General features: G+C 40.2%; 1 protein-coding gene across 1 annotated transcript; it reads left to right on the plus strand.

The window, feature by feature from the left end:
* On the plus strand, positions 1–27,197 carry LOC112967745 (CREB-regulated transcription coactivator 1-like). Its single transcript, XM_026069217.1, has 14 exons — positions 1–66; positions 2,555–2,671; positions 7,198–7,335; positions 8,361–8,422; positions 9,271–9,365; positions 10,865–10,950; positions 11,289–11,332; positions 11,658–11,878; positions 15,336–15,472; positions 16,120–16,371; positions 18,548–18,649; positions 23,882–23,968; positions 24,760–24,940; positions 25,721–27,197. The coding sequence occupies exons 1-14, from the start codon at positions 1–3 to the stop codon at positions 25,930–25,932; spliced, it is 1,800 nt and encodes a 599-aa protein (XP_025925002.1). The 3' UTR covers positions 25,933–27,197.
* Positions 27,198–27,203: the final 6 nt, after the last annotated feature.

A 27,203-nucleotide genomic window follows, 5' to 3' on the forward strand; every position in this document is an offset into this window, starting at 1 on the left:
ATGACCTCCACATTACGTTATACTTCGTGGTATATGCTGGGGAAAACCAAATCATTATTAAAAAACGTAAAGCGAACACCCCCCCCCCCCCGGTCCCCCCCAGTTCGTTAAAAGATACCAACACCTGTTGAAATAGTTACTCCAATGTTTGGCACAAATCCCAAGTAAGCCTTTTTCTTTTTTTTTTTCCCGTTAACAACAAAAACATATGTACAGGCCAGACAAAAAGCACAGCTAGTTCTGATATTGTGCTTTTAGTGCTCTGCAGCRATGATTTAGAGGGGGTGTGACTCATGAAGTGATACCAGTGCAGAGTGTTTCTCTAAATTCATGTATTGCTTAGAGAGCTGTATTGTAATCGCATGTCAAAGGACTGCAAAATAAAAAGGGGGGGGAGCTCCTTTCTTGCTTTTTAGACAGGATCTTTTTGAACCTCTTGATATTGCACGCTATGAATATTTTATACGTCTTCGGGCTGAGGGGATTTACATGTCCTTTTATTAAATAAAAACCATCAACCATTTTGTAATTGATATTCTGCATGCATCGTTGTTGAGGCTTTTGAGACTGGCTGTTCCTTAGAGAAGTTCCATCTCTAAGAACTGTCTAACTTTTGGATTCTTTCAGTCTCTCAGATGAAGCAGTAGATTTTGGTTAACTGTGTATTTGGAAAACAGTGGCTTCTAGGAGAAGTTCTGTCATTAAAGGATGTTTGAGTTGCTTTCCTAGTGATAATTTTAAAGTCATAAGAATGCATGCACTTCTTTCCATGGGGCATCTCGTTTTTTTTTCCTTGCTCTATTTAGGAATATTCTAATATATACACTAAAAGCGTGAGGCATAATTCAAGCAGACTGGTCCCTTTCTCTCTCAGTCTTGGTGTTATCAAYGTGTGATGTGGTGAATACCTTCACTGTCAGCTCTGCTTAGCATCCACGGCCATGGTATCGCTAGTTTATCGAAGGACTCTGCTCAGATAAGGTTTTTCAGTGTTAAAAGTGGCAACTGTCTCTCTGCTTTGCTATAAACATCTTCACTCACCCTCAGGTTTTGTGGTAAAGCCGAAAAGGTAGGGCCGCGTGTTTCCATTCTGCCATTTCCTTTGCTTTCAGAAAGCGTAAAGAAAGCAAACCACGTAAACATCCAGTTTTGTGGATGCCACATTTGCTATTGTTTTTCCAAATGTTGTTCTTCAAAATTCTGGCATTCCGAAGCAAAGGCTTTAAGATGTATTTGAATGAAACTACAACAGATTTGTTGGTGTACACACTGCAGTACCTTAGCAACCAACCTGCATCTGGTCCAAGATCTGAACATTTAGTCTTTAAACAATTCTTTGCTACCAATCTAGGAACGTTCTTGCATTTCAGAGTGCAAAAACAGCCAGTTGACATCTAGTGAGGAACAACATACATTATAAAATACCTACTCCTCCACAGTGGGCGGAGAGGGAACTTATGTAAGCGGGTTTCTTTGCTAGTTTAATTGTAGTTCCCCGAGTCCTTGGAAGATGCAGCTCCCAGAGCAAGACTGGTGTATTCAAAGGATTCCAGGCTCTGCTTTATCAGTGTAAAGCAGGGCTTTGGGAGCAACGCAGCATTAAATCTGGGTGTGTTGAGGGGCAGCGTTACAGAATTTCACCAGAAATAATTTTAAATATTGATACTACTAAATTAAAAAAACTGAAAAATATCACTAACTTTAAACTTCAGTCAAACATCCTAGCTCTTATTAGTGAGCTGTTGAGACACCATAGTTTTCTGAAAGAGTTGGCAATGAAAATAAGTTGAAATTCAAGTGGAAAAGAATTAACTTTCTCTTGCACGCTTTTCTATACACCAAATATCTATACAACTACAGGAAGGCATGCCAGAATATTTCAGTAGCCAGGTGTCATTCGGGACTGGAGAGTAAGATATCCAGCATTTATCGAAACTTTGCCACCTGTCACATTTATTCTCATGTACGCCTGTTGCAGTAAGGAATTCTTTGTTTGTTTGTTTGTTTGTTTGTTTTAAACCTGTATCTCTGCCCTTTCTAAAGGGCTTTTTCTGGTGCAAGAAACGAGCACCTGCCTTGGTGGAAGGCTACAGCTTGATGCAACATCTCTGCTATCTAGATTGCTTAAAAAATGTGGAAGTTTGGTTAAACAATATTCTATAAATTAAGATGACATATATATGTGTGTGTGTGTATATATATATATATATGTATATATATAAACAGACACATGAACAGCTAGCTAATTTTGATATTAACAGTCATGATCAGACTGACTTCACATAGTTACTTCTTTAAAGTTGAATATGATTGCTGACTCTGAAGTTGATTTCTTTTTTTCATCGCTTTACGCTATCACACAAGACTAAGTATGGCAGCTTGCCAACCGTGTTTTGTAGAGAAGATTGACATCCACTCGCAGAAGCTAAATTCGTGCTGTTTATAGATGGCATCCATTCTCAGTGATAACTGACAGTGTGTGGAATTGAGTTAGTTAAAACAGTTGGGGGGAAAAAAGAGTTGCTCTTACAGTTTCCCCCTTCTTTTCTTTTAGTTACAGCTGCAGAAAACCCAATATTTGCAACTGGGACAGAGTCGTGGCCAGTACTATGGAGGGTCACTGCCAAATGTGAATCAGATTGGAAACAGTGCCATGGATCTGCCCTTCCAGGTGAGGTTGATTATATACATTTTTTTTCTTTCTTTTTGTTAATTAATGCTGTGTCTGCATGTTGTTTTTTCCTCACAGGAGACTGTGAAATAGCTGCTGGTTCAGAATGTAGGACCACAGCCGCAACAGGCCACCCTAAATGTCCTAAAAATTCGTGCTCGTTTGGAACAGAGCACAGTTCCGTATGGCACGCATGTGTGTTCCTGCAGTGTCAAGTGCTGGTTCTCCTGTCCTTGATCGTGGTACTTTTGGGTCAAGCGTAAGCAGAGGCAGTGAAATTCCTTTGTCAGTGATTATTCATGGTACTGCTTGCCAAGCTCATAATGGGCTCTTCTGCAAAGACACTATAGATTTGAAGCGAAAAGTGGACGTAAATAACGCAAGGTGGTGTAGAAAGTGTTGGTAGCTGGGAGTCTTGAAGAGGAAAACCCGTGGCAGTGTGCTCCATGCATGGGTTTTAGGAGGAGAAGGGAAGGGGGAACGGAGCACAAATTGGTTTAAGAGTAGTTTCTTTTCTTTGGTGTGGCTGAAAGGAAAGTGTGGGGGTGTGGGGGTTTTTTGTTTTTGTTTTTTCCTCCCCAATCATGAACAGAAAATCGGTGTTTTGCATGCCTGTTTTGCTGTTTGTAAGCATGTTGGGACAGGAGATGATGTGTAGTGGATAGGGTTAGGTGATTGATGCTTTTGGGACTCCTGATTTCTATAGTTAGATGATTAAGGGTGCTCAAAGTAATTAAAATTTCTGTATCAGTTTTCCTTGTTTTAGAGTAGTAACAATTAGATTTTGTCTTGCAAGGATGTGATAAGAATGAAATTTTGTAGTTTGTGTTTTTTCTGATGAAGGCTGGCTTAATAAATACAGAGAAACTATTGATGACAACCTCTAACTATGCGTTTTGAAATACACATAGGCAAATGATTTTTTGGGCAAGAGGAGAAGCAAAGAGCTATTTTAATCTGGTTGTCTTTAGGGAGTACAATGCAGAGGTTTGTGATGTTATGAAGTCTTTAGCTTTAGTCCACAGGCATTTGGTCTTTTCAGGATCCACAGATTTTGTCATTAGTTTCCTGTTAAAGAGGTTAATGATTACTGTTCTTTTTAGGCAATAGTATTTGAGTACTTCTGTGCTTGATGACCATTACTGACAGTTATTAGATAGAATCTTTTTAGTTCTGGAACTAATGCAGTGCTTGAAAGTGAGTACTCAAAAAATTTATGGATAAAAAGAGGAGGATATGGAAACAAGTTGATCCTTAAACTCCAGGTTTTTATATGTTCTTTCAAAAACAAATCAAAAAATAAAAAAAAAGTGATACTATTACAGATAAATGGTGACAAGCAACAAAATAAATATATGTACTGGTTTGTATCAGGTATGAATGGTTTCCAGTTTTCTCAATTTTAAGCTAGAGTACGATGCAATTATCAAAAGCTGTTTGTACAATGTGTTGATCAGGTGATGCCTGTGTGGTTGTCTTCAGTTAGAGGGTTAGTGATCTGAGAATCTTGGTTCTTTGCATTTACAGCACAACGGAGCTTTGGCAGAAGCCTTTGGAGCAGTTCCTGTCTCTTTGGTAAACAAACATTTAGGTTTGTGCAAATACGTATTTAGGACTGGTGTACTGTTTGCCCAGGTAGATACGTATTTTAGCACGTGTTACACTTTTTTTGGTATGCACAGTATTTATTTGATTCACCGTTACAGCTCCAAAGGAGTTATGGTCTGTCATATAAATACAGGTTTTGCCATGCATCCCAGTTTGGAACATGCATAATAATTCCTGTACAGACTCCCTGGACTTGCTGTGGTCTGTCATGTGATTACTTATGGTTTATGGGGGGGGTTAATTTGATGCAGACGGTGGTTTATTTGGCACTGTCTTGGCCTGTGATTTCAGCAATCTCTGAGCATGTGCACTTAGCCTGCATGTTAAACTCCCTGGGGAAAGGAAGAATGATTACCCAAATGCTGCTTGTCACCAAGGGGCACTGAAATGTAAGCTACTAGTAGGTACCACTCCTTCACTTTCCCCCTCATCTACCTTGCTTGTTTTTATTCATAAATCAGTCTTCATAAATCATAAAGGGACACTGCTGCTTTAAAGCACTGAGCTTTTTCCTTCCTGTCTGTAAGTGTTTAGCAATTTTTCAGTGTCTTGTGGCGTTTTTGGTAGGGTTCTGGTCTCAGATTTTTGAGTCTGTTTCAGGGGAGTGAAACAGTTGCACTTCTTCACTGTCCAAAAACAATTGACACTCGAATCTGTTCATTTTTATTGCAGTTTTGCAGTCTAGTTAAGTATCACGTGCCCTCCGGGGATGGGGATTTTAATGAAGGTGAGCTGCCTGGTGTTTGGTCCAGATTAAGTTTCATGTAATGGCTGCTAAGGGAAGCCAGAAGAGCTTTTGGAGGCGATGCCCGTTTTCTCAGATGTTTGCTGCCTTTTGTGATTTGCCTAAGCAAGTTAGGGATTCACTTGGGATCGTTGTTCCTGGAAAGAGAGAGAACTGCCTTACCCAAAAGTTCCTTGCTAGCATGTTTATTTGATCATAAACTGTAGCCCTCTCTTTGTGACTGGGGCATGGTCCATGTTTACTGTTTCCACTGTTACATCCAAATTAGATTTTTGTTGTGATTTTTTTTTTTTAATGGAAGTTATGCCATAAAACTACTTGAAAACTTCAGAAAGAACAGTCTTTGCATTCAACTTTATGTCTGTATGCTCATTTGCATTGGCTCGCTTTTAAATTGCAGGTGAGGTCTGCATTCTGTATGCTTCAGACTGACCTTTCCTTTTTTAGTAGCATTGTGGTTGAGACCACTGACATAGGAAACTGCTTCTCCTGTTGATCTTCTGAGCACACATGTATTAATTTGGAAATCTTGCTGCTGTTTGGGATAGAGTTGGTGTAATAAGAGTACAAAGAAGAGTTTGAGCCTTTTTTTTTTTTTTTTTGGTGTTTTGGAATTATGAGTATTTTTCAGTTCTGTGTGGGACCAGTTAGAATTAGATCGTTGCTTAGTATTTGCAGCAGAGGTTAAACCAACACGTCTTAATTTAGACTGCTTAAATTTAAGACACTATGATTTGAGGTTTCTAAATCTTCATACAAGAGTCATACTTGTTAAGGAGCTGAAGCGAACACCATCGTCTCAGTGAGGGGAGTATAGTCAAAAGTTRCTGCGTTCCTTTTCTGGTTACGTGTTGACTTGAGTAGTATCCTGCTGCATATCCAGTGGTGGTCCTTAAGCAAGAAAATAAACAACACAGCCACTTTGCATCTATTATATTAATGCAGGTTGCGTATGCATAGAGGGAGAAGCTATTATTTGCTAAGTAGAATGGAGTTAAAAATATTAGAAAGATGCTTTAAAAAAGTTATTACAGATAGAACATTTAAATGTAAAAGTTTTTAGAAATAGTCACTTAAACAGCCTAACTGGACATTTTTTAAAAGATTAATGTGGAAGCCAGATGGTTTCATGGCTTGGCAGACAGGACAGTGCATTTGCCACATGTATCACCTGAATGGAAGAGCAAATTTTGGATTTCCAAACAGATGGTGTTGAGGGACTCGGCAAAGCTGTTCACGTTGGCAAGGAATGGCTTTTTTCCTTAGATGCCCATGTATTGCTTTTGAAGTATGAGGAGAGGCTGACCTTTTTTTTTTTTTTTTTTCCGGCTATACACTGGGATGGGCCTTTGAAAATATAGGAGAAGTTTTCCAGCTTAGAGCGGAAATTTATCTTCCTTATCTTTTCTGTGTTGTCCTACGATTCTCTGAAGTCAGTTGCTGACAAGTAAACGCTCTCAGGATATAGGTGCCAAAAAGATTCAGAGAGTGGAACTGACCCACCTAGGTTCACTGTGCAACCTAATGAAATAAACATCGGTTGCAAAAATGTTGGACACTGCAACTTCTTCTAGACGGAGGAAGGAAACTGCTTTTCTTTGTTTTTTTTTTTTTCTTTTTTCTTTTCTTAATTCTGTCAGTGTCCCCTTAGAATAATTACGCTGAGAGGAGCGGTGAGGAAAAGTCTTGAGAGAGAGTGGAGTGTTCCTTAAAAGCTTCAGATGAATGTTAGGATCACTGCGCATCTTCTTCCTGCATCTCCTGCCCTTGTAGTTCAAGCTCTGGTTGTCAGCATGTTCCTTCTGGATGCATGCTGCATGCTACACCAAGGGAATGTAAACAGCAGTTGTCAGTAGGCTCCTTGTCACCATCAGTTCCAGTATTTCGGAGATATGAAGGTTGGAGAGCAGTGCTGATTTACGAGAGGGCAGATCTAGCATAGTCTGCCTCCCCTTGTCTCTAATCTCTGTCTGGAAGAGATAGCCTTGGCAATTACTTTCCATGGCTATAGTGAGAATGTTACTGACGGAAAAATTTACATGGTGTAGTTTGTCCATGTCTTCTTTGAGTTTTATTTCTTAAAATAACACAGCCGTGCATACAGTATTAATAACTTCTGGGCAGACAGCTCTGCATATACTTTTTTGCTTACGACTTTATGCACCTCTCTTAGACTCCTTTTCAGTCGTCTGGATTGGATACAAGCAGAACAACTCGGCATCATGGTCTGGTGGACAGAGTATATCGTGACAGAAATCGTCTTGGGTCTCCGCATCGACGTCCTCTCTCCGTGGATAAACATGGAAGACAAATATCCTTTGGTTTATGAGGTGGCAGTAAAAACTTGTCTTTTCAACAACATTACAATTTTCAGTTTTTGCAGTTTGCTCACTCCTCCCATCCTCACCTGTCAGAGATGCTTCCCATCTCTGTACAGTTCATGTCATCTGCTTTTTCTGAACTGTGATCCAGTCTATAAATATCTACTATTCTGTAAAGTAAGCATTTACCTTTCTCTGTGTCACTTTCTTCAGCTCTAAGTGGGGATAATGATACACACGGAGCTGAGAGGGATCGAGATCCTTTGATGAAACACCTAAGGCAGTATKGGTGAAAACTGAATTTCCCTTCAGAACTGAGTAAATCCAAAGTGGAATTCTTTGCAGTTCATTGTGCATTTTATTACAGCTTGATTCGTCAGTTTAGCATCTGCCAAGCACTATTTTTCCTGCCATTTGTGAAAATGAATTAGCTTATTATTGCTGACTGGCTTAAAATGTGCCACAGTAAGACTGGGTTGAGGGGGCTAAAGGGAATGTGTAAGTGGGAGAGTGGAGAGATGACAGCTTCTCAGGAGAAAAGAGTTAGATGCTCAGAAACTGGAAAGGAGGATGGTCATCCTGTTGCTCAGTCATTATGACTAGCCAGATAAATGTGGTGTTATATGATCTCTTTAAGGGTTGCTTACCTTCAGAATGGGAGATCAAGAAAACCAACCTGGGAAGTGTCCAAGAACCAAGACTGAGAAGTTGTGAGGAGTCATTATGTCTTAAGGTGGTTTCTTTTGGTGTAGGAGTCAAAAGCTTGTCTCTGTATTGTCAGGCTTGATGTTTTAAATAGTACTCTTTCATTCTACATCAGCTGTAAAGCTGTATATTTTGGTTTGAATGTCCTGTTAAAATCGGTATGCTCTTCATAGAGAATCTGCTTTGCCTTTTTCTTTTGAGCTTAGTGGCTCTGGCAGGGTAATTTGAATTATTTCTTAGGAAAAGATTTCAAATAGGCTGGTTACTTAAGTGAGAAAGTGGTGTTCTTGCCCTTAACTAATTGAATCACGTAGACAGCTGTCCATATGGCACTGTGTATCTGTCACCTCCATCAGATACAAGCTGGAGAAGGTTAGTAGCATAACTGCATGTGTGTTAGTATTTGATCTGCATTCTCTGATACTACAATAACATCTTCATGTGCAAAAAAGGCCTTTAATGTTCCCCATAGCGGTTGGTCATCTGAATTGCCATGACTTACTGAATTTAGAACTTGATTTTTTTCTTTTCTTTTATTATGCTTATTCTTTTAGATGACCGGCTTTTAAACTTAAGGTGTGTCAGCTAATGTGACTTTTGTGAAGGTAAATCTTGCCAGATGTGTTCTAAGGCATATCCCAGAACTGTGGAGTTGTAAAAGACTTGGATTTTTCTCACTGTACAGAAGCCGGCACTAAGTTGCCTAAGTGATGGCCAAGTGATGGTTTAAGGACAATTCATCATGTGAGAGTTGTGTTGGCTATGGAGACACCTGTGGTTCCTGGCTCCACAACATAGTGCATCCCTGAACCAGTCATTTTCCTTCCCTACAAAACAGGGATGCTTTTTCTTAAAGATTGGTAAAACCAAAGAAGTATATATAAATGGCTTTTGATTTCAAAGTTGCGTTATTTGGTCATGTACAATCTTAAAACATATTAAATGATTTTCTAACTATGGCAAACAATTTATCCGTGTGTTCCTCTAAGTTCCATTATTGAAACAATTACTCTTCAAGCTTGACCTAACTTGTTCTGTGAGTTGATTGTTTCGTAAAGAAACCTGTGCCTGGTGTTTACCATAGATAGATATTGTTTTTATTTTTTTAATACAGAGTGAATGCCAGAGTTTTTCCTAAGTTGATTACCTTTGTCTGAGATTAAGCATTCTTTAACTTAGAGAAACCGACAGTAAAAATATGTTTTTTGCCTTCCTCTCAGGACGAATTCTGATTCTGCCCTGCACCAGAGTACTATGACTCCAACTCAACAAGAATCATTTTCGGGAGGGTCGCAAGACATGCAGCAGAAAAGAGGTAAACAGATAAAAACAATGACAATATTTGTAACATTCAAAGAATTCTATTTAGATTATATGTACATATATCAATACTTGTCTCTTTCTGTATGCACATGTATGCATAAAATTTTCTAGATTCAGTTACACGGGAATTGGGACAAAGGACCTCTTTTTCTCTTCTGGATACTGGAATCCAGAAAAGTTTATATAAAGCTAAGGCAAAGCCTATCCTGTATCCCATATCCTGTCATTCTAAGGCCTTGCCCAGTGGGAAAAAGTAATCTGGGCTTGACGGGATCCTGGTGGTTTCTTTCAGGGCTTCCAGAGGTTTCCAGTGTGTAGTAACTTCTAGGCAAGTGTAGAGACCTGTCATTTCATGTGGCTCTGTGAACAGCTGTTAGCAGATAACAGCTGGATACTGTGTGCAACAGTGAGGTTTTCTTCCCCTGCGTATGGCTCATATAGTTTTAGGTATTAATTAATGCTCCAGGCCCTCAGTGATATCAGTAACTCTAATGGAGAAAATTGCTATAATAGATGTTTCTTTCAGATACTGGTATTAATTTGTCAGTTTTATTCTAATGAATTGGGACAAGTTTCACATTGGCAGCTTCATTAAATATTAACTATCAGAAATTAAATTCTGGAAATCGATCTTGCATTGAAATATTTAGGACTGCTGAATTTTATTTCTGGTAACCTAGTCTGACATATACCTGGCTTTCCATCTGAGACCAATGTTTTGAAATGCAAAAATGTAAATCTGTCCCAAAATTTACCTTGAGATTCTTCATATTTACCTGTGATTCTTCATACACAGTTCCTCAACTGGAAATATTGACTGCTGTGATAGAACTTCAATCTTACAGTGGACACACACTTAAGACTGGAAGGAAGGTCGAATTATCTTGGTCTCGTTAACTAGTGACCTCCTTATTGGGGATGGCTTTCAGAATTTCTGTTTTGTAAATTAGCCTTCATGAGCTAGCCTCTTGCATAAACACTGTGTCAAGCAGCAAAAGTAACCGGACATAATTAAGATACAATACCATACAGTAGCAAGATTGCATCTAGTTTTTTGGGGATTCAAGTCATCAGTGAGTATAGTGTCAGAGGCAAAGCTTGCAAACTGCTTTTTGAAGCACAGCCCTCAGGCACTAACAATTTTGGTGCCCTCTGCTGGCCCTTGTTTCTGCTGTCAGCTCAAGAGATGTTTTAAAAGCTCTTAAATCTGTGTAGAGAGATTTAATCCTTAAGTGTCTACCCAGTGATAGATGAACACAAAACAATCAAATGCATGTGCACTGTGTTGCAACTGTTGTGTTATGTATTCCATATAATACTTCTAGAACAATATAACATTGAATAGAGATCATCTTAAACAGTATTGCATAAATATGGATTTGATAATAGGAATTACTTAAGGTATTTGTAATGGTTACATACCTAAACTGAAAATTTCTTTTTGAAAAGCTTAGTATTATAACGTGATTTTTTTTGTGCTCATTTTTTTAGTTTTATTATTGACTGTCCCTGGAATGGAGGAGACCACCTCTGAGGCAGACAAAACCCTCTCTAAGCAAGGATGGGACACTAAAAAGGTAGAAATTTCGTATTTCAAAGTGTAGAGATTTTATTTTCTAAACACGTTTAGGTAAACAAATGTTCTAAATATTGCTAACCAAAACAAACTACTTGCCAGGGTTAGGGATTAAATGCTATATTTAGCCACAAATCACTTGCACATAAACTGCCTTTCTGATCTAATGTTATGTGTGCATGCCTAAAGCAGCAGCGACGATGCATCTCTTCTGAAGAGCTCCATAGAACTCTTCTGTAAAAATGTATTAAACTAAATAAACTTACTGATTAAAATTTATCCTGAACATTAATTTCTAACAATATCCTTGCCTTTAAAAATATCTTTTCTCTATTTTAGACAGGGTCTTCAAGACCTAAATCATGTGAAGTTCCAGGAATCAAGTAAGTTTTGAGGTTTTTTGTTTTTTGGGTTTTTTTTTTGTAAAGAGCATTGAGACCTTTAAGAAAGTGTGTTGTACCTTGAAAGTCCTCTTACCTTTAAGTTTTCTGAAAAGCCCTTGGACTGTATAACCCTGTAACAGCTACAGGACAAACCAGAATGACTATTAGAGTCCAGTTGGCTATTATGTCTCTAAACTGGTTTATCAAAAATACACTATAAAATTTTACATATGGCACATCTCCTTTAAAAATGATTTAAAAAGAAACTGTCCAGGCTAAAATTTAAAACTGACTTTGTGTCTTTTTTTCTCCCTCCCCTATTTAGCATCTTTCCATCAGCTGACCAAGAAAACACTACAACACTGATTCCTGCTACGCATAACACGGGCGGCTCCCTGCCAGACCTGACAAACATCCATTTCCCTTCCCCTCTCCCAACACCATTAGATCCCGAGGAATCCACATTCCCAGCCCTGAGTAGCTCCAATAGTACCGGAAATCTTGCTGCCAATCTGACTCACTTGGGCATCAGCACTGCCAATCAGGGTAAGACTGTAACTCTGAGAGATATTTACAGGTTGTCCAGAATACGTCACTTGTCTTAAATTATGGAAGTTGCGTTGCTGAACATTACTGTTTCGTCTAAGAGGTGATTGTACCTCACTGTTGGTTGACCTTTCTGTTTAAGTGAGTTTATTAAGCTGTTTCTGTATGAAGAAATGAGAAGAAGTGAGAAAGCTAAAATTAGTTATTTGGCTTACAAATTGTCTTTTATTTTTCTCATGTTCTTGGTGCCCAAAACTCTTTTTTTTCTTTTTTCTTTTGGATAAGTCTTTGCAGGACAGACCCAGCATCCAGCTTTTGCCTCCCTTGTAATTCATTGTATTTGATCCCAACCACGCAGCATTTGCATTGTGGAAGTATCTTACCTAGGCCTTTTGTTTTCATTCCTTTAGGATGTCTTTTCAGTTTGAGGATTCTTTCAGTGAATCACCAAGTTTTGTCTTTTGGACAATCAAAATAATATAAAGCCTTTACAAGGTGTGTTAGTGTAAAGCTCTTATAAACTTCCCTGATAAATTTTTGAAAACATCCCGGATACTTCAGACTACGTAACATAGTAGGGCTTTGGGAGAGAATAGTAAGTGCACACCTTAATATCTAAAGACTTTCACTGTTGTGCCTTTGGGTAGAAATTGTTGCCGCCTTAGCTTTATGCAGTGTAGTTTTTATTGCAAGTTCTTGTCAAGTGCTGTTTAGCTGTTCAGCATGGGGAGCCTGAGTGTTGGGGCTTTTGAACTTCGCTGCAATACTGATAATTAAAAAATATATATATTTGCCATGCTGTCACTTTATCATTTGATCAGTATGAATATTATAATTTTGGGACTAGTTAACTTTATAGGTCAATGCCCTAAACTGGGGATTGTTAGTTTTGTAATAATTTCACTGGGTCATATTAGAGAATAGTGGTGAAGAGGGTTGGATTTTTTTGTCAGTGGCAACCACAGGCAGTTAGTTCATAAAATAGAAATGAGGCCTTGTATCCAACAACGCACGTGTATGCAGGACTTCCTTACCCACTTAAAAATCCTCTCACATATTGGCGAAAGGAAATAATTCTAATCAGGTTAATGTAGTGTTACAGCTAAACAGCGTTACCTAAGAATGAAGCAARAATATGGCTTGCCCATTTTAGTGCTGAGTAAATCAAAAACTTTCAGCATCTTCTAACAAATTTTTTGGTCTCAAAGCAGGCTACCTCTCTGTCACTTTACACAGATGCTTTTGGAGATGGGCTGGCATACAGGTAGACCTTAGCAAGTCTGTATTAAGAAAGCTAGTGTATGTTTAAAAAGAAAAAAATTATTTTTGTGGAGTTAGGCCAGATTTGGTTGCTAAAGTTTTTGCACTACCCATATTTAGCGAAGTAAACGTTATAAGACCAAACCAGTAAGTATATAATTGCTTTGAAGCCATTTCCTGATCTATCAAAGAATCTTAGAAATTACAAATGAAAAAGAGATTTGCCGATGATTTTGCTGCTTCTCTTTGGAGACTATTCCGTAGTTTAATCAATGGCATAGTCCATATTTGGCTTTTTTTCTCTGATCTTCCCAAACCTTCCTTTCATTGCTTTATCTTCTAACTCTTTAACAGAAAACATAAATGCTATTGAATCTTTTGCAGGAGCTATGTGCATTGTACAGACATGCCCTCAGCAGCCCCAAGAAAAGGAGGGGAAAAGCACCTGTCAGGTTTCAAAGAATTGCCAGAAACGTAGACTACATGTTTGTGCATTTGAGTTTGTTGGTTCACTGACATGTTCCATGAGGCAGTGTTGATTTTGAAAACATTCTACGGGAAACCAGGCAGTCTTCATAATCTGCTCAATTTTAGCCAGTTTGCCTGCTGGCTCCTTGGCAGCCTGGACTTCCTGGCTCCCTGGCAGCCTGCCTGGAAGCCTTGAACCGTAGCCAAGTGCCTAGGAGCTCCTGGGCCCTTGTGAATTCCTCCTTTCTGGCAGCTCTAGAAGAACAACTCACTAGCTGGATTCTTCTGAAACCACTTTCCAGGGTGTCTCCGTTCTCTAGGGTGAAGGAGAAAACAGGAAATATTTTATGGTGGATTTCAAAACGGAAGCACTTTGTTTTGAATTTAAACAAAATGACAATACTTTGTCTGCTCCAAGAAATTTTACTGCGCTGGAATATCTTCTGCTGATGAACTCCTTTTTGGATGATTCTGTTGGGTCCCCAAACATGAGCTCCATCTTATCAGAAACTTCCCTTGCTCTGCAAAGGGACCCAGACTGTCTCTTTCTTTGGCCTTTTTTACTTGTTTCCTGGGTGAATAGAACCTTTACAGCTCCCAAAGACATCACAACACTTAACTGCCAGCTAGCTTAAGGAGTTGCTTTTTCAGGTGTTGTGGGCTCTGTGTCTTGGTTTATCTGTTCTGGGACATATGATAGTGGAAATTAGTAGAGACATGTTTTAGAATGGCTCCGAGAATTGCTCTTTAGTTGAGCTGTCATAAATACAGATTTTAAGTGCTTATATGAGCTCTGCTGCCTCAGTTCCCTTGTTAATCTTAAACATCATTTGTGCTAGGTCACAGCTCTTTAGAGTGTGAAGAATATTTCCTGCCTTCCTGTGTTGGTATGCTATCAAAAATGGAGTATTTCCTGTGTAACCAGTTTTCTTCCTCATGTACCATTAAATAGATGTTTGTTTGTTTTGTTTTGTTTTTTTTGATGTTGCAGGTGCCCCTTGATTAGTCTTGTTACATGATCTGTTATCTTCTTCCTGAAGTTTGAACTCTTAGAAACAAAACAGAACTGGATTCTTCTGGGTTCTTTGGCCATGTGCAACCCAAAGGGCGTACAAGAAGTATACCTGTGGTTTAGGGCCTTAAAGGCAGAGAATATAAAATATGAGAGTTGAGAATCTTCTCAGTGTGAGAGAATACATCATTCCTGAGGGCGTTATTATTACTAGTTGATTATTAAATGACATTTCCACTTGCTTAGAGAAGCTTTTAATTTGATCTATGCAGATATTATCTAAAGGTGAAGTTCTGATTTTCCGTTTTTGAATGGCTCATACTGCAGACGCGCTTTTTACTCTTCATACTCTTCCTTTGCACAGTCGCAAATATGTTTCCATGAACCACTGAGGAAGCTCAGTAGTTTGGAAGCTGATCTGCATATTTCAGTTCCAAGCCCGTATCTGTGCACAAACCTGAACAACCGTGACTGTTTTTGATCCAGGATAAACTGCAGGGATCTTCCTCTCCTCCTGGTGCTCTCCAGCCTGACAAGATGAACTGCAAGCTCGCTAAAGAGCTTCAGCCTAACTGGCATAGGCACATTCAGCACTTTGCATTAAGTGTTTGTAGACTTCAGTCATTCATTTTTCATAGTTTATGTAATTACCTCTATACAGGTATCAATAATCCGTTGCTCTGTTCCCATCTAAGCTGGTTTATTCCTTACTGACAGGAATGACAACAACGCCAGCCCCTTCCCAGCAGCACCGCCAGCCAGCTGTCAGTCCTCTCTCTTTGAGTGCAGACTCAAGACGACCACAGTCACAGCAAATGTCTCCTACGCTTTCCCCTTTGTCACCAATTACTCAGGTAGGAACTTGCTTGGAGAATGAAAATTTTAGACCACAGTTGATTTTGTTTCACCCTGCCTAGGGAGAAGCTAGCTGTAACTTCATCTTTCTTGCTATATAACTTTATTCTTTAAATGTGTTCATTAATTCAGTGTCTTACTTTATTTTTTTAAAGGACAAAAAGAAATAGGTTTGTAGAGGACATGGATTTTGCTTTCACTGTTGTAGAACCTTGGCAAATGTCACTAAGACGCTCTTTTCTTTGGGACTCTGTCCCAAAGTTAGTCTTGAAATTTGGAAGACATTTCTCTAACTCATGCGAGAAGTTCATTGAAGTGTTGAAGTTGTTTTCATGCGTATGATTTTATGACTGACTGGGTTGTTAATTCCTGATCCAGACATTCAGCTGGGCTTTTAGACAGTGTATTTGCTTATAGTACACTGAAAGTGATACTAAGTCCCTTGAAACATGTTCTTGACTGTTTAAACATATTTTTAAATGCATTTTGTTTATTTACTTGAAAAAATATTTATATTTTTTTAAATGCAAGACTGGATAACTTTCAGAATTGCTTAGTCCTGTTTACCTGATATGAAACTTTTAGATGCCTGAAAATTAAGGGGAATTACCTGCCGGCATGCATAACTTTGTTTCTTCTCTTTAAGGCCGTGGCTATGGACGCGTTGTCTCTGGAACAGCAGCTTCCCCCATATCCATTTTTTACCCAGACAACTTCACAGCAACAGCAGCAGACCCAGGTGGCAAGTACCCTGCCTCAGAATACTCCTTTAATGCAGACCTCTGGTTTACAGCGAGGAACACAGCTTCCCCCACTCTCCGTCACGGTACCTTCTACCATCCCACAGTCACCTCCGGGTAGCCAGAGCCAACCGTCAATGGGAATAGATATCAACTCGGTAAGCTTTGGCGCAGCTGAAGACGATAGAGTCTTCGATCAGAAAACGTGGTAGTGTGCAGCGTAGCGTCAGAGTTCAAAATGAACAGCCCTTGTAATGCTTTCAGGGAGAGTCTGCAGTAGTCTTAGAGTGGGTTTGATTGAATCAATCTTTAAATGTTTTAAAGATAAAGAGCTTACTAAAACCAAATTTTAGGGGGGCCATCGTTTCAAACTGTGCCCCTTACGACCCCATACGTTTGATTAGACTAGCTTATATCTTGGATATCAGTATTTTTTTCATAGCTTGCTGTTGCATAGATGCATTTTCAGGGTGTTAAATGTAACGCACTCCCAGCACATCGTATGTTATGCCTGGAGTGCTGTAGACTCAAGATAAGGAGTTAACAGAACTTTGGTAAACCTGCTAACAAGCATTTTCGAAAAGCTGGAGAAAATCAGACACAGGGTATACTTTCTGTATTTAGAGCATTTCCGTTTTAAGGAATTTTGTAGCATACATTATTATCCTCAAAAATTGGATTTGTGGTGCCTGCTTTCGGGTCCCCCTAAGGAATGGAGGAGTGTAATACATATTGTGATGATTTACAGGCAGATTTTTTTTCCTCTTGCTTGTTTTACTGTGGTCTGTTGTGAATTGTTCTGTCTTTTTCTACATATGAAAATCCAAAACGCAGAGCAGGATAGGATAACAGGCTAGCCAGGGAGCAAGTTCACGGCTCATTCTCTGGGCATTCTGCTCAGCTCTAAAGGATCGTGGTTGTCTGACCTGTTGTGTCTTCCTGGCAGTGTTGTAGTGACAGTAATTGGTTTGGTAATGAGAGAATTCATTCTCTTTCGATCTAGCATTTGATCATGAATTTCATTTGGGGTTGAGATTTTAAGTTTATGCTTCTTGAAAGAAGCTGCTTCCCTTTCAGGATTAGAAGGGAAAGAGGAAGGACAAATCCAGCAGTGGAAAGGATACTTGACCCATTCAAATGTGTCTGAATATTTTGATTCTAATAGTTACCAAGAGTTACCAATACAGATTATTCAGATTTTCATTCTTTGCTTTCTGTGTTGCTTTCCTCATCCTAAACTTCTTTGTGACCTTAACTTTCAGGGTCCTCTGCTTATCTTTTAAAGCAACTGAAATTGTATATAAATAAACTTTAAATTTAAAATTAGATTTTTCAAAAAGCCATTTGAGCTGTGGTACAGTCTCACTGACAACTTTTACACAGCTTTTTTTTTTTTTTTTTTAGTGATATTGAAATTCATTTTGCTGTAGTTTGGATGTCTGTTTAAAGGGCAGTAGTGGTAATGCATAATAAAACCTGATAAGAAATATTTTCTTGATATCCACAGACTTCAGTGTCAGCAAGCATTGGATTGCAGGTTTTCCTCAATCATCTGTTAATTTCTAAAGGCGATATAACAGACAAGGAGCTCTACTTACTATTTATGTGAATTAGGGTGACATTCTATTCAGATGCCAGTAAGATTATTGATTTGTTCAAATCTGGGGTTCTTTGCCAAAAAACAAAGGAAAATCTTTGAGAATCTATTCTCAGGAAGACTGAGAACAGAGTTAATATAGCTAATATAAACCTACCGGACAGTGTGAATTCTCAGACGATGTCTGTGTCATGTACTAGGATCAAATGCCACTTTGAGAAATGTTTAAGTTGTCATGGTTATACACTTGAGTCTACGTAATACACCCGGGCTATTTAAGACTAGGGAGAGTAATATAATAAGGATTTCCTAAGCAAGTTATACCGAAGTGGAGAATGTGTGGGTATGGAAGTTGAATTTAAGGTAAATGACATTACTTTCGCGTTATTCCTGGATTTGGAGACAGCTTTTCCATAAATTGTTGGCTGAATAGTTTTTTTTTTTTTTTTTTCTAATTGGACACAACTGAAAACAGTGGAAAAAAGATTTCAACAGTTTTCCTTGTACGACAGCACTGCCCTGCTCTTAGACGTTCAGTCAGGCATGAGACCATGCCACAGTGGTATCTTAACTCTTTCCTTTTTGCGGCATTTTTCACAGTATTAGTGTCTTGATATATATCCAAGAGTTGCTGAAGATGATGATTTCTCCCAGCTTCCTCGAGCTGTACACCAGAAGTGTATAATTTTCCAACCTTCCATCAATCCCATGGTCTTTAATTCTGTGTTGTTCTGTAGGCTTCACTCCAGCAGTACCGCAGTAATGCTGGATCCCCAGCCAACCAGTCTCCCACCTCTCCTGTCTCCAATCAAGGCTTCTCTCCTGGCAGCTCCCCTCAAGTAAGGGACTCTGTGCTTCCACAGGCCTTGCTTCTCGTGTTTGTTTTCAGTTGAGTCTCTCCATTACTGACCCATAGTTGTCTCACTGTAACTGTATGTGCCTCATGCATTACTGATGTCTCATCTTGTTTGCAGTTTCATTCAGATCCAGAGTTTTTCAATAGCTGGTGAATTGCCTTTTTATTGATCAAAGCTACTATTTGAACACTATTAAAATCCAGTTGTTTCTTTTGGACAAAACCTCCAGGTAGATCCCTTTCAGTAGCAGCATCGCTTAGGGGTTGACAGATCAGGTTGGGAGGGTAGGGGAGAGAGCGATGGAAACTTGCTGAGTGCCTCCTGCAGTAGGACGTCTTCCTGTTGCACTAAATGCCACTTGTATGACCCAGTGCCTTTAAGCAGGACCTTTTTTACATGGGAACATGCACTTTGAAAGAAAACACTGCAGCAAATGCTCTTAAAATTAGCAACTGCATCTTATGGCTTGAAAGTAATGGGTTAGGAAACATGCTTTCTTGCATGCCAGCTAATTTTTCTTCCTGTGTGTATATTAATTCATAAATTCACATCCTATATACAAGTCAAATTTGATGTGTATGTAAACCTATGAAGGGGAATTTTTACCAGTTGCAAGACAGTTAAGAAACAGCAAGGCAATCTTTGGGGGTACCCCTAATGTAAGGGAGCCCAATGCATTTTCAGCACAAAAATCTAACGTTGCTAGAATAGATCCACATGGCTGCCCTTTTTCTAAATCCCACCTGTAGTAACAAGGTGCAGGAAATTCTTACGGAGCATCACAACAGAGTCTGGAAATACATTTTCTGTTTCATCATTTGATGTTGAAGGCTGTAAGGAGGATCCTATCTAAATAAGTGCTGCCCCTTCATGGTTCCAAAGCAGAAGCTTCGTCTCTCCTTGCCATTAGCCAGACAGGTCGCTGGTAAGCTCAGTAATAGATCCGAGTGTCAGGACTGTCTGGATTTTTTTAACCCTTGCTTAATTGCTTCTTAACTTCTTTCTTCTGCCTGCTTCTGCCAATTCCGCTGTGTTCTGCGTGTGGCTCAAAGAAAACAAGCAAACTTATTTCTCTAGGCTGTCATGTAGAGCAAAGCTGTTGCCAGTCCTGCTGCAAATTCTCAGGTCCAGTTGACATTTGGGCAGCACATCTGATTTTGTTTTGATTTTCTTTCCCCCTTGCCTTCTCAATAACTCTTTCTTGATTTTGTCCACAGGCTTGATGCCACTGGTCAGTCCAAAGTACTGGAGTGCAGCAAGCACCCTCCAGTGGAGGGCAGAGCTGGCTGTAATTTTTCCTCTTGGGCTTATTTTATCCTCTAGACTCTTGCTCAGGTTTTGTTATTTTCAGGCATGACACTATAACTCATGTATGAAAGGAAGAGGATTTAGCTATATTACTTACCTTATTATTGGCTTCTTAAATATCTCCAAATATGGAAAACTGTTACAAAATACTTCAGAGAAGTTTTATAAAGAAGCTAATGCTGGGGCTTAGTTTACAGAACTAGAGCATGTATACCGTCTAGTGAAAAGAAGCTTTAAGCAAAAGCCAAATGGAAGCACCAGAAAATAGTTCTTTTTTTGTTAAATTAAAAACAGTACAGCTTTCCTGCCTCCATCAGTGAGCCAAAAGGTAGTAGTGGTGAGAGCTGTCTGTGGTGGTGGACCTTTTAAGACTGTAAATACTAAGCGTGGAGAGAAGCAATGGGGGAAGAAAAAAACAGATTGGAAGAAAAATCTGGGTTCTGATTATGGGGGCATCGTCCAAACGGCAAGATCCATTAGACAACAGAATAATCTGCCAAGAGTAAAGGCAGATTGGTTACAGCATCAGAATACACCCGTTCGGGAACAGTCTGGCACTGGCTGACAAGAGTGGAATAAAGTAGGTGTGACCGGGTAGGCGTCCTCCATTTGCTCCTGTCTCTCTGATTAATTTTAGGTTAAATCGTTTTGCAGCGTATCAATATGATATGAACGACACATTCTAAAAATAGAAATCTGTGGTTTGATTTTTATCACGTATGGTTCATTCACCAGAAGTTATTTCTCATCTTTCCACATCTCCAAATCTATTTGCTCTTGTGTTTTAGATGTTTGTTTCTGTTATACGAAGGTCTTCCTGTTAAAACATGAATTGAAAAGCTCTGCTCGTAGCTCTCAGCTTTGTGTTTGCATGGCTTTTCATTGCCAGTGGCTTGTTTATTACTACTTCGCTTTTCTCCTCTAACACCTGGCCTACTGCTCCAATTAGATAGCAGATTGCTTTTTTAGTAGAATGGCTGAATACTGGATAATATGGTATGTATTTTCAGACTAATAATTTAAGCCAGGGGTTTTGTGGTTTGGGTTTTCTTTCCTTCCAGTCACCACATCATTAACCCAAGAAGATGTACTGTTGACAAAACAGACCTCGTCTAGTATTTTGTAGGCAATGGTGTTAGCAAGATGTTTTTCCACAGCGTTGTTGATAAATTATTCTAGGACTCCGAAGTGTTGAAGTAATGACGTTTCCAGTTGATTTCCTTTGGGAGCTTCAGAGCTTACAACTGTAATAACTGCTATACTTCAGAACAGAGGAAAAAATACAGGCCTCTGCATTTCATTAAGAGTTATTAATACAGACTTGCACAAATAGATTTTGGCCTACTGTTTGTTATTTCTCATGTTACCCAACTTTTTAGGATGGGAAAGATGCTTAGCGGAATACAAAAGTTTTAATTTGTGCCCTACTTTGGAAAAGCTCCTGTAAAAACGAAATGGCACAAATTAAAGGAAAGAACTTACGTGGTTCTGTCTGGAGCTGTTGAATGGCAACGGGGCTTCTAATGCTGCTCTAAAATGGCTTTGCCTCGCAGTGAGTACGTGACATCCTGAAGTGCAAATTTTTCACTGGAAAGCGTTATAAAACCTCATGAGTTTGGAGACCGTGCCTGCCGTTTCAGATAGGGACAGTTCTGCCATGATAGATTTAAGCTGGCTAGTCCTAATCCGCTTGCTTGAGCCTGCTCTGCGGTCTGTCTCCGTTTTTTTAAGTGGCATAAGTAACAGGCTGAATAATGTGGAGTTCAAGTAGCTGTTAAATGTGTAGATCAAAGTGTAACTGTGCAGCAAGTAAGATGTCAGTGGTTTAAAGAAGGAAAAATGTGTTTTATTTTTTGAAATATAAATTTGCAGTGGTGCCTTGCTTTTCTCTCATCAGATACCACGTGGCTCTTGCTCGGGACGTTTGATTACTTCCTCATGGCTTTATCTCGTGCTAGGGATAGGACAGCCCCAGCAAGGTTGAATACCGGATGATATATTGGAAGACCAGTTCCAGTTACAAGACTTTTCCATTTTACCTGTTTCCGGGAGGTCCTTGAGTAGGGTGATACATTGCAGGAATGTAATTATTATTCTGCGGTCAGAGCTATGACAGTTCATAAATGCACAGTAAAGTAAATCCAGTGAAGGAAATCTTCATTTTTATTTTTTGTCCATAAAATCCTGTTCTTGGCTCAGGCTCTCTTCCCTGACAACGATTTGCAGGCTGCTGTCCGCTATTTCTGACTCTGCCAATGTCATACTTTAAAATGCAGCGCCGCGGAGGTACTTAAGGCTTGTTGCAAGTGTTCTGATGTTTTCCAGCAGCGCTGTTCTGCAGTGTGTCCGTCCTCTCGAAGCCCGTTCGCACTGCATCCGCACCCTCGCGTGCAGCCGGTGGCAAACGCTTCGCAGCGATGCTCAGAGCAGGTCTCGGGTTGAGCGGGATCCGCTCGGCGAGGGGTTTGGTAGCGCCTGCAGCAGCAGTTGAGCTTCGGCGACCTTCCCCCAAGGAGTCCAGCTCTTGGGCTGTGAATTCCTCACCTGCTGCCCCATTTGTCTAAAGTGTCCGTATAATGTGATAGCCGAAGCCTCTGCCTGAAGGTGGGAAGGTTTTTGTTTGCTTTAAAAAGAATTTATCACTGTTTTCTCCATGATAGTCTCCCCTTCAGAGGGTGCTGGCAGTTTAGTTTTGTGTACAAGACTTCTGTCCTTCTCCTTGCGTGCTACCTGCGAATAAACTGGATCAAGATATGCTAGTGGTGTAGGAGGAGAATGTTGTTTGCTGAGATGGTTTTTGCGTCCGCTGTTGTGGACCTCATCCCGTGTTTTTGAGTATCTTGATCCTTAAGTGTGTTCAGTGTTTTTAATTGTGGTGGTTGATGTAATTCTGTTCTTACATTTGCCAGGCCGGTGCTAAATTTCATATGCTGCTTAGCTGTCTGAGGAGAAAATCTGTAGCCTTAGTCTTTTAATGTGTAGACAAAACAGCTGGAAAATGCCATGCAAGTTATTTACATTTTTCTCCCCCAAGACTGATGCAAACTTTCCATGCAAATTGTCTTTTATGGACGCTGGCTTTTATGGAGGCTCTTTGTCGGTAGAGGGTTTTTTTCAGCTGGAATTTCAGAATTTGTTTTTGATAGTTTTACATATGTGGTTTCTCTTGTATCCGGCCTCAAATTCTTGGGCACCTTCAGAATAACTGAAGAATGATGGCAAATAACCGAGAAAAGACTGTTGGGCCGGGGGGGCAGTGCCATTAGCAGGGCTGTGGAATTCCTCCCGCCAGTCTTGCCTTGGAGCCGCTGATAACACGCTTCACCGGGCTTTCTCCTTAACTCCTGACCTGCAGCTGAAGCGAAATGACTTTATAACGTCAGTCGTCTTTTAGCATGCTGTTGTCTCAGTTAAGCTGGCTGTTACGTGAACCCTGGGTTGCGGAGCGAGCTAGCCGCTGCCCGCGCGCGGGCGACGAGCTTTGCATTGCATGTCGTTGTCACGTGCGGTTCAGCGCTGCGCGGGGCTCGTCGTCCCCCAAAAAAGCGTTCACAAAACACGAGCCAAAGCTGCAGCGTGGTCTTGATTTCCCGTGTCGCCCAGCACACTTGTCTGCATTCATGATCAGAAGTTCTGTGTGTTGTGTGTCCTCTGTGAGGAAGTTTGTTGGGTTTTCCTGACTGTTCTTTGTGCTTAATGAAAGGCAGCCCGCTGTACAAGGATTCATGTTTTGGAGGGAAATGCTGAATGTTTTATGAATTTGGTGGTGGTCAGTGGTTGTTAATAACAAAGGGCGCTTCCAACTAAATTTGAGGTGCATCGGTTGGAAGGTGCGAGACACTTGCATACCGTGGGTACGTCTGTTTGTGAGACTCTCGCACCATAAAGACTCTGTTTTGTTTTCAGCATTCTTCCATTCTGGGGAGTGTATTTGGTGACTCCTATTATGATCAGCAGATGACAGCTAGGCAGGCTAATGCCCTATCCCATCAGGTGAGCAAATTCATCTCCAATTTTCAGCTATATTTCGGCCACTTTCAGCTTACAATAGTATAATTCAACTTCTGATTATTTTATGTGGGATCACATTTTGTTCATATTTTTAGTTTGTAGTACTCAGGTACTCCTATTTCTTTTCTTTTTCCCTCTCTTCCTCTTCCTCCCTCTTAGCCATTATAGCAGATGTTTTTAAAGGTGTTCTGCCAAGCCCCTTGGATTAAAAATAATGAAAATAACAAAACCATTTCTGACAGTTGTTCCGTTTGGGAAGGTTTCACTTGTAGGTGGTAACAAATATGTACTTCTGAAACTGGCAAACGCCCTGTATATCGTACCAAAACCTGCCGAGCAGACCCATGCCCTCCGCAGCCGGCCAGCCAGGGCACTTGTTCATTCAGCTGTTAGATATGCTCTTGTAGCAGAAAAAAATGAGATGGCTTCTGAGAGAGAGTGCTTTGTGGGCAGATACCTGGTTTAGTAGCATAAATTGTTTTTGTTTTTTTACTGTCTTTTAAAGCTATCTTTTCTTTTGTTCCTATGATATTGAAAGCAACAGTTTTATTTTGGCATCCACCCTTCCCTCATTCTCTTGCACTCTGAATTTGGCAGTGAACTATTCTGGAAAGTTAAGTGGAAAACAGACCATATTTTGATCAACAAAACCTAAAGATGAATTTGTTTGCCTGTCTTTTTCAATGTCGTTTCCCCTACTTGAGGCTTGTAAGTTGTTTTGCTGTATTTCCTGATGATTAGAAGTATTAATTCCTTTGTACCTTGGTCTTCAGCTTGAACAGTTTAATATGATAGAAAACGCCATTAGTTCCAACAGCCTGTACAGCCCGTGCTCCACCCTTAACTACTCCCAGGCAGCCATGATGGGACTTACCGGGAGTCATGGCAGCTTACAGGACTCGCAGCAGCTGAATTACTCCAGCCATGGAAACATCCCCAACATTATTCTTACAGGTAAGAAAGCCACAGACTTAACAGACGAGTGAAACCTTCCTGCTCTTGGATTTAGTCTTCATGGTGTAACGCTAGCAATGAGCCAAAAAAAGGAAAAGGACACTGTTTTGTTTTGCCTTGAGTAAATGGTCGTGGTGCCGGTCGGGCGTTATTTCCCGAGCGCTTTGGCGCCTGATGGCCGTCGCTTAATCACAGCAAGCGGGTAGAATGTGCGGCGGCAGCGCTAACTGTCTCGCAGACTTTCTCTGCCTCCGGATTTACCGCATCCTCTGTCGCAATGTGAGAGAAGCCATCAAAGCCGAACTTTGCTGCTCTCTTCAAGCTTGGCGGCAAAGGATTTCCTAGTGTCACATATGGTAGCAAATCTGGTCACGGTTGGACATTTGGAAAGAGTCTTTGCTCAGGTCACCGAGAAAAGAGTAGTTCAATCCATATTTCAGCCTATGACTTGTGCTGATTAGAATCATGTAAATTAGAGTTATTGTTCCTGAACTTACGGGAAAGAAGAGACTGGAGTGGCACCAATTTGCAGGCCAAAATATACGTATATGAATTTTCCTTTGTATTATGTCATTATTATGATTTTTGAGATCTCTGACAAATCTGTAATTTATCCAGCTGGATGTAAGAATAGATTTTTCTCATCTGAACTTCAATCCTAACTTGGAAAGCTATTCCAGAGTTTTTGCAAGCTGTTTTATCACTTTATCTAGATGTTCTGCCTAGAGAATAAGTGTTTGCTAAGGCCTACCAACGCCTCTTTCTTCCTCTTCACTCCAGTGACAGGAGAATCTCCTCCCAGCTTATCAAAAGAACTGACCAGCTCTTTGGCAGGAGTGGGAGATGTCAGCTTTGATACGGATTCCCAGTTCCCTCTGGATGAACTAAAAATTGACCCTTTAACCTTGGATGGACTGCACATGCTGAATGACCCAGATATGGTCCTCACCGACCCTGCCACAGAGGACACGTTCAGGATGGACCGGCTGTGAAGCGTGGACACCAGGAGCTTGGGGATGGCGCTTGGTCCTGGAGCCCAGCCGAACTAGAGAGTCCAATGGGTCAGTCCCGTCAGAACAGGAGTTACTGAGAGCAGTAGCTCTGTCCTGTACAACGTGTACAATGAGTAAAGCTTGTCGTTCTAAGCTTGCCGCGCTGCAGACCCCTACTCCCTGTTGCGCCGTATTTTACCCCTTATCCACTCATTGCCCTTAATGAGTAAGGAGTTTCCATCAGCCTTCTCCTCTCCAGAGCCCCCCTCTCCCCCCACCAAAGTTCCAGCGTTAAGTTGTCCGTTTTCTCCTTTGCACTAGAAGGGGGTGTTTTGGGGCAGGCGAGGAAGGTTCAGAGCCGAGGGTGGAGAGATTCTTTCCAGTGTAGCAGGTCGTTGGCTGGTGCTGGCTGCGGTTGAAGGAAGCAGTCGTCTCCTCGCGAGACGGGGGGGGGGAGCTCTGACTACTGACCCCCCTCTTCCCCCACTGATTCGAGAGCAAATCTCTGCGTTGCCACCCTCTGGAACGGGCTGGGGGAGCTTTTGCGATTTTGACTCTGACTGCTTTGTGACAGCTGCTTCGTAGAGTAAAACGCTTCTTCCTTTATTGCTACGCCACGTTTGTTTGCAGGTTTGTTTCCTTGACTGTTGTCCTGCACCCACTGCCTGTTCTCATGCCCTGAGCAAACTCGTGTACTTGGCAAAGCAGAAAAGCAGCCTGGCAGCCCAACAGCCTTTTGTAGCCGGCTATTCAAAAAAAGAAAAAAGAAAAGAAAAGAAAAAAAGAAAAAAGGCAACTGTAAACACTATTTTCAAAGCTTTTTTTAAATATATATATGTAATATATATATTTATATATATGTATACATATATATATATATAGCATTTCTGAGCACACAAAAAAGTACTATAATTCATTACTTGATTAGCGTGGAGGAAGGATCAGAACATTTTAAAGCAGCTAAAAGAATATAGGAGACTAACTTGCAGAGCACATTTCTAATTTTACTTTGTGAGAGATTCCTGGGCAACAGGAAGGGCATTTGTATAGCAATGCCTGGCTCAAATCATGATGACTATTTTTTATTTTTTATTCTTATCATTACTTATTCTGTTACCATTATTTATGATCTTTTTTTTTAATTTAAGTATTTGGATATTAGACAAGTAGCTAAACTACATACAGCCAATTGAAGCACTCTACATAATGCTTGTACAGTACATCTTTTTGTGTTTTTATTCCAGAAATATATTATATATATTATATATATA

This window comes from Apteryx rowi, unplaced genomic scaffold, assembly GCF_003343035.1.
Source record: "Apteryx rowi isolate R43461 unplaced genomic scaffold, aptRow1 scaffold_1056, whole genome shotgun sequence".
Taxonomy (NCBI): Eukaryota; Metazoa; Chordata; class Aves; order Apterygiformes; family Apterygidae; genus Apteryx; species Apteryx rowi.

Coding starts and splice junctions, on each gene's coding strand:
- LOC112967745 (XM_026069217.1), top strand. CDS start 1: ATGACCTCCACATTACGTTATACTTCGTGGTATATGCTGGGGAAAACC. Junction 7,336..8,360: donor TGGATAAACATGGAAGACAA/ATATCCTTTGGT, acceptor TAATTGAATCAC/GTAGACAGCTGTCCATATGG. Junction 15,473..16,119: donor CTTTGTCACCAATTACTCAG/GTAGGAACTTGC, acceptor CTTCTCTTTAAG/GCCGTGGCTATGGACGCGTT.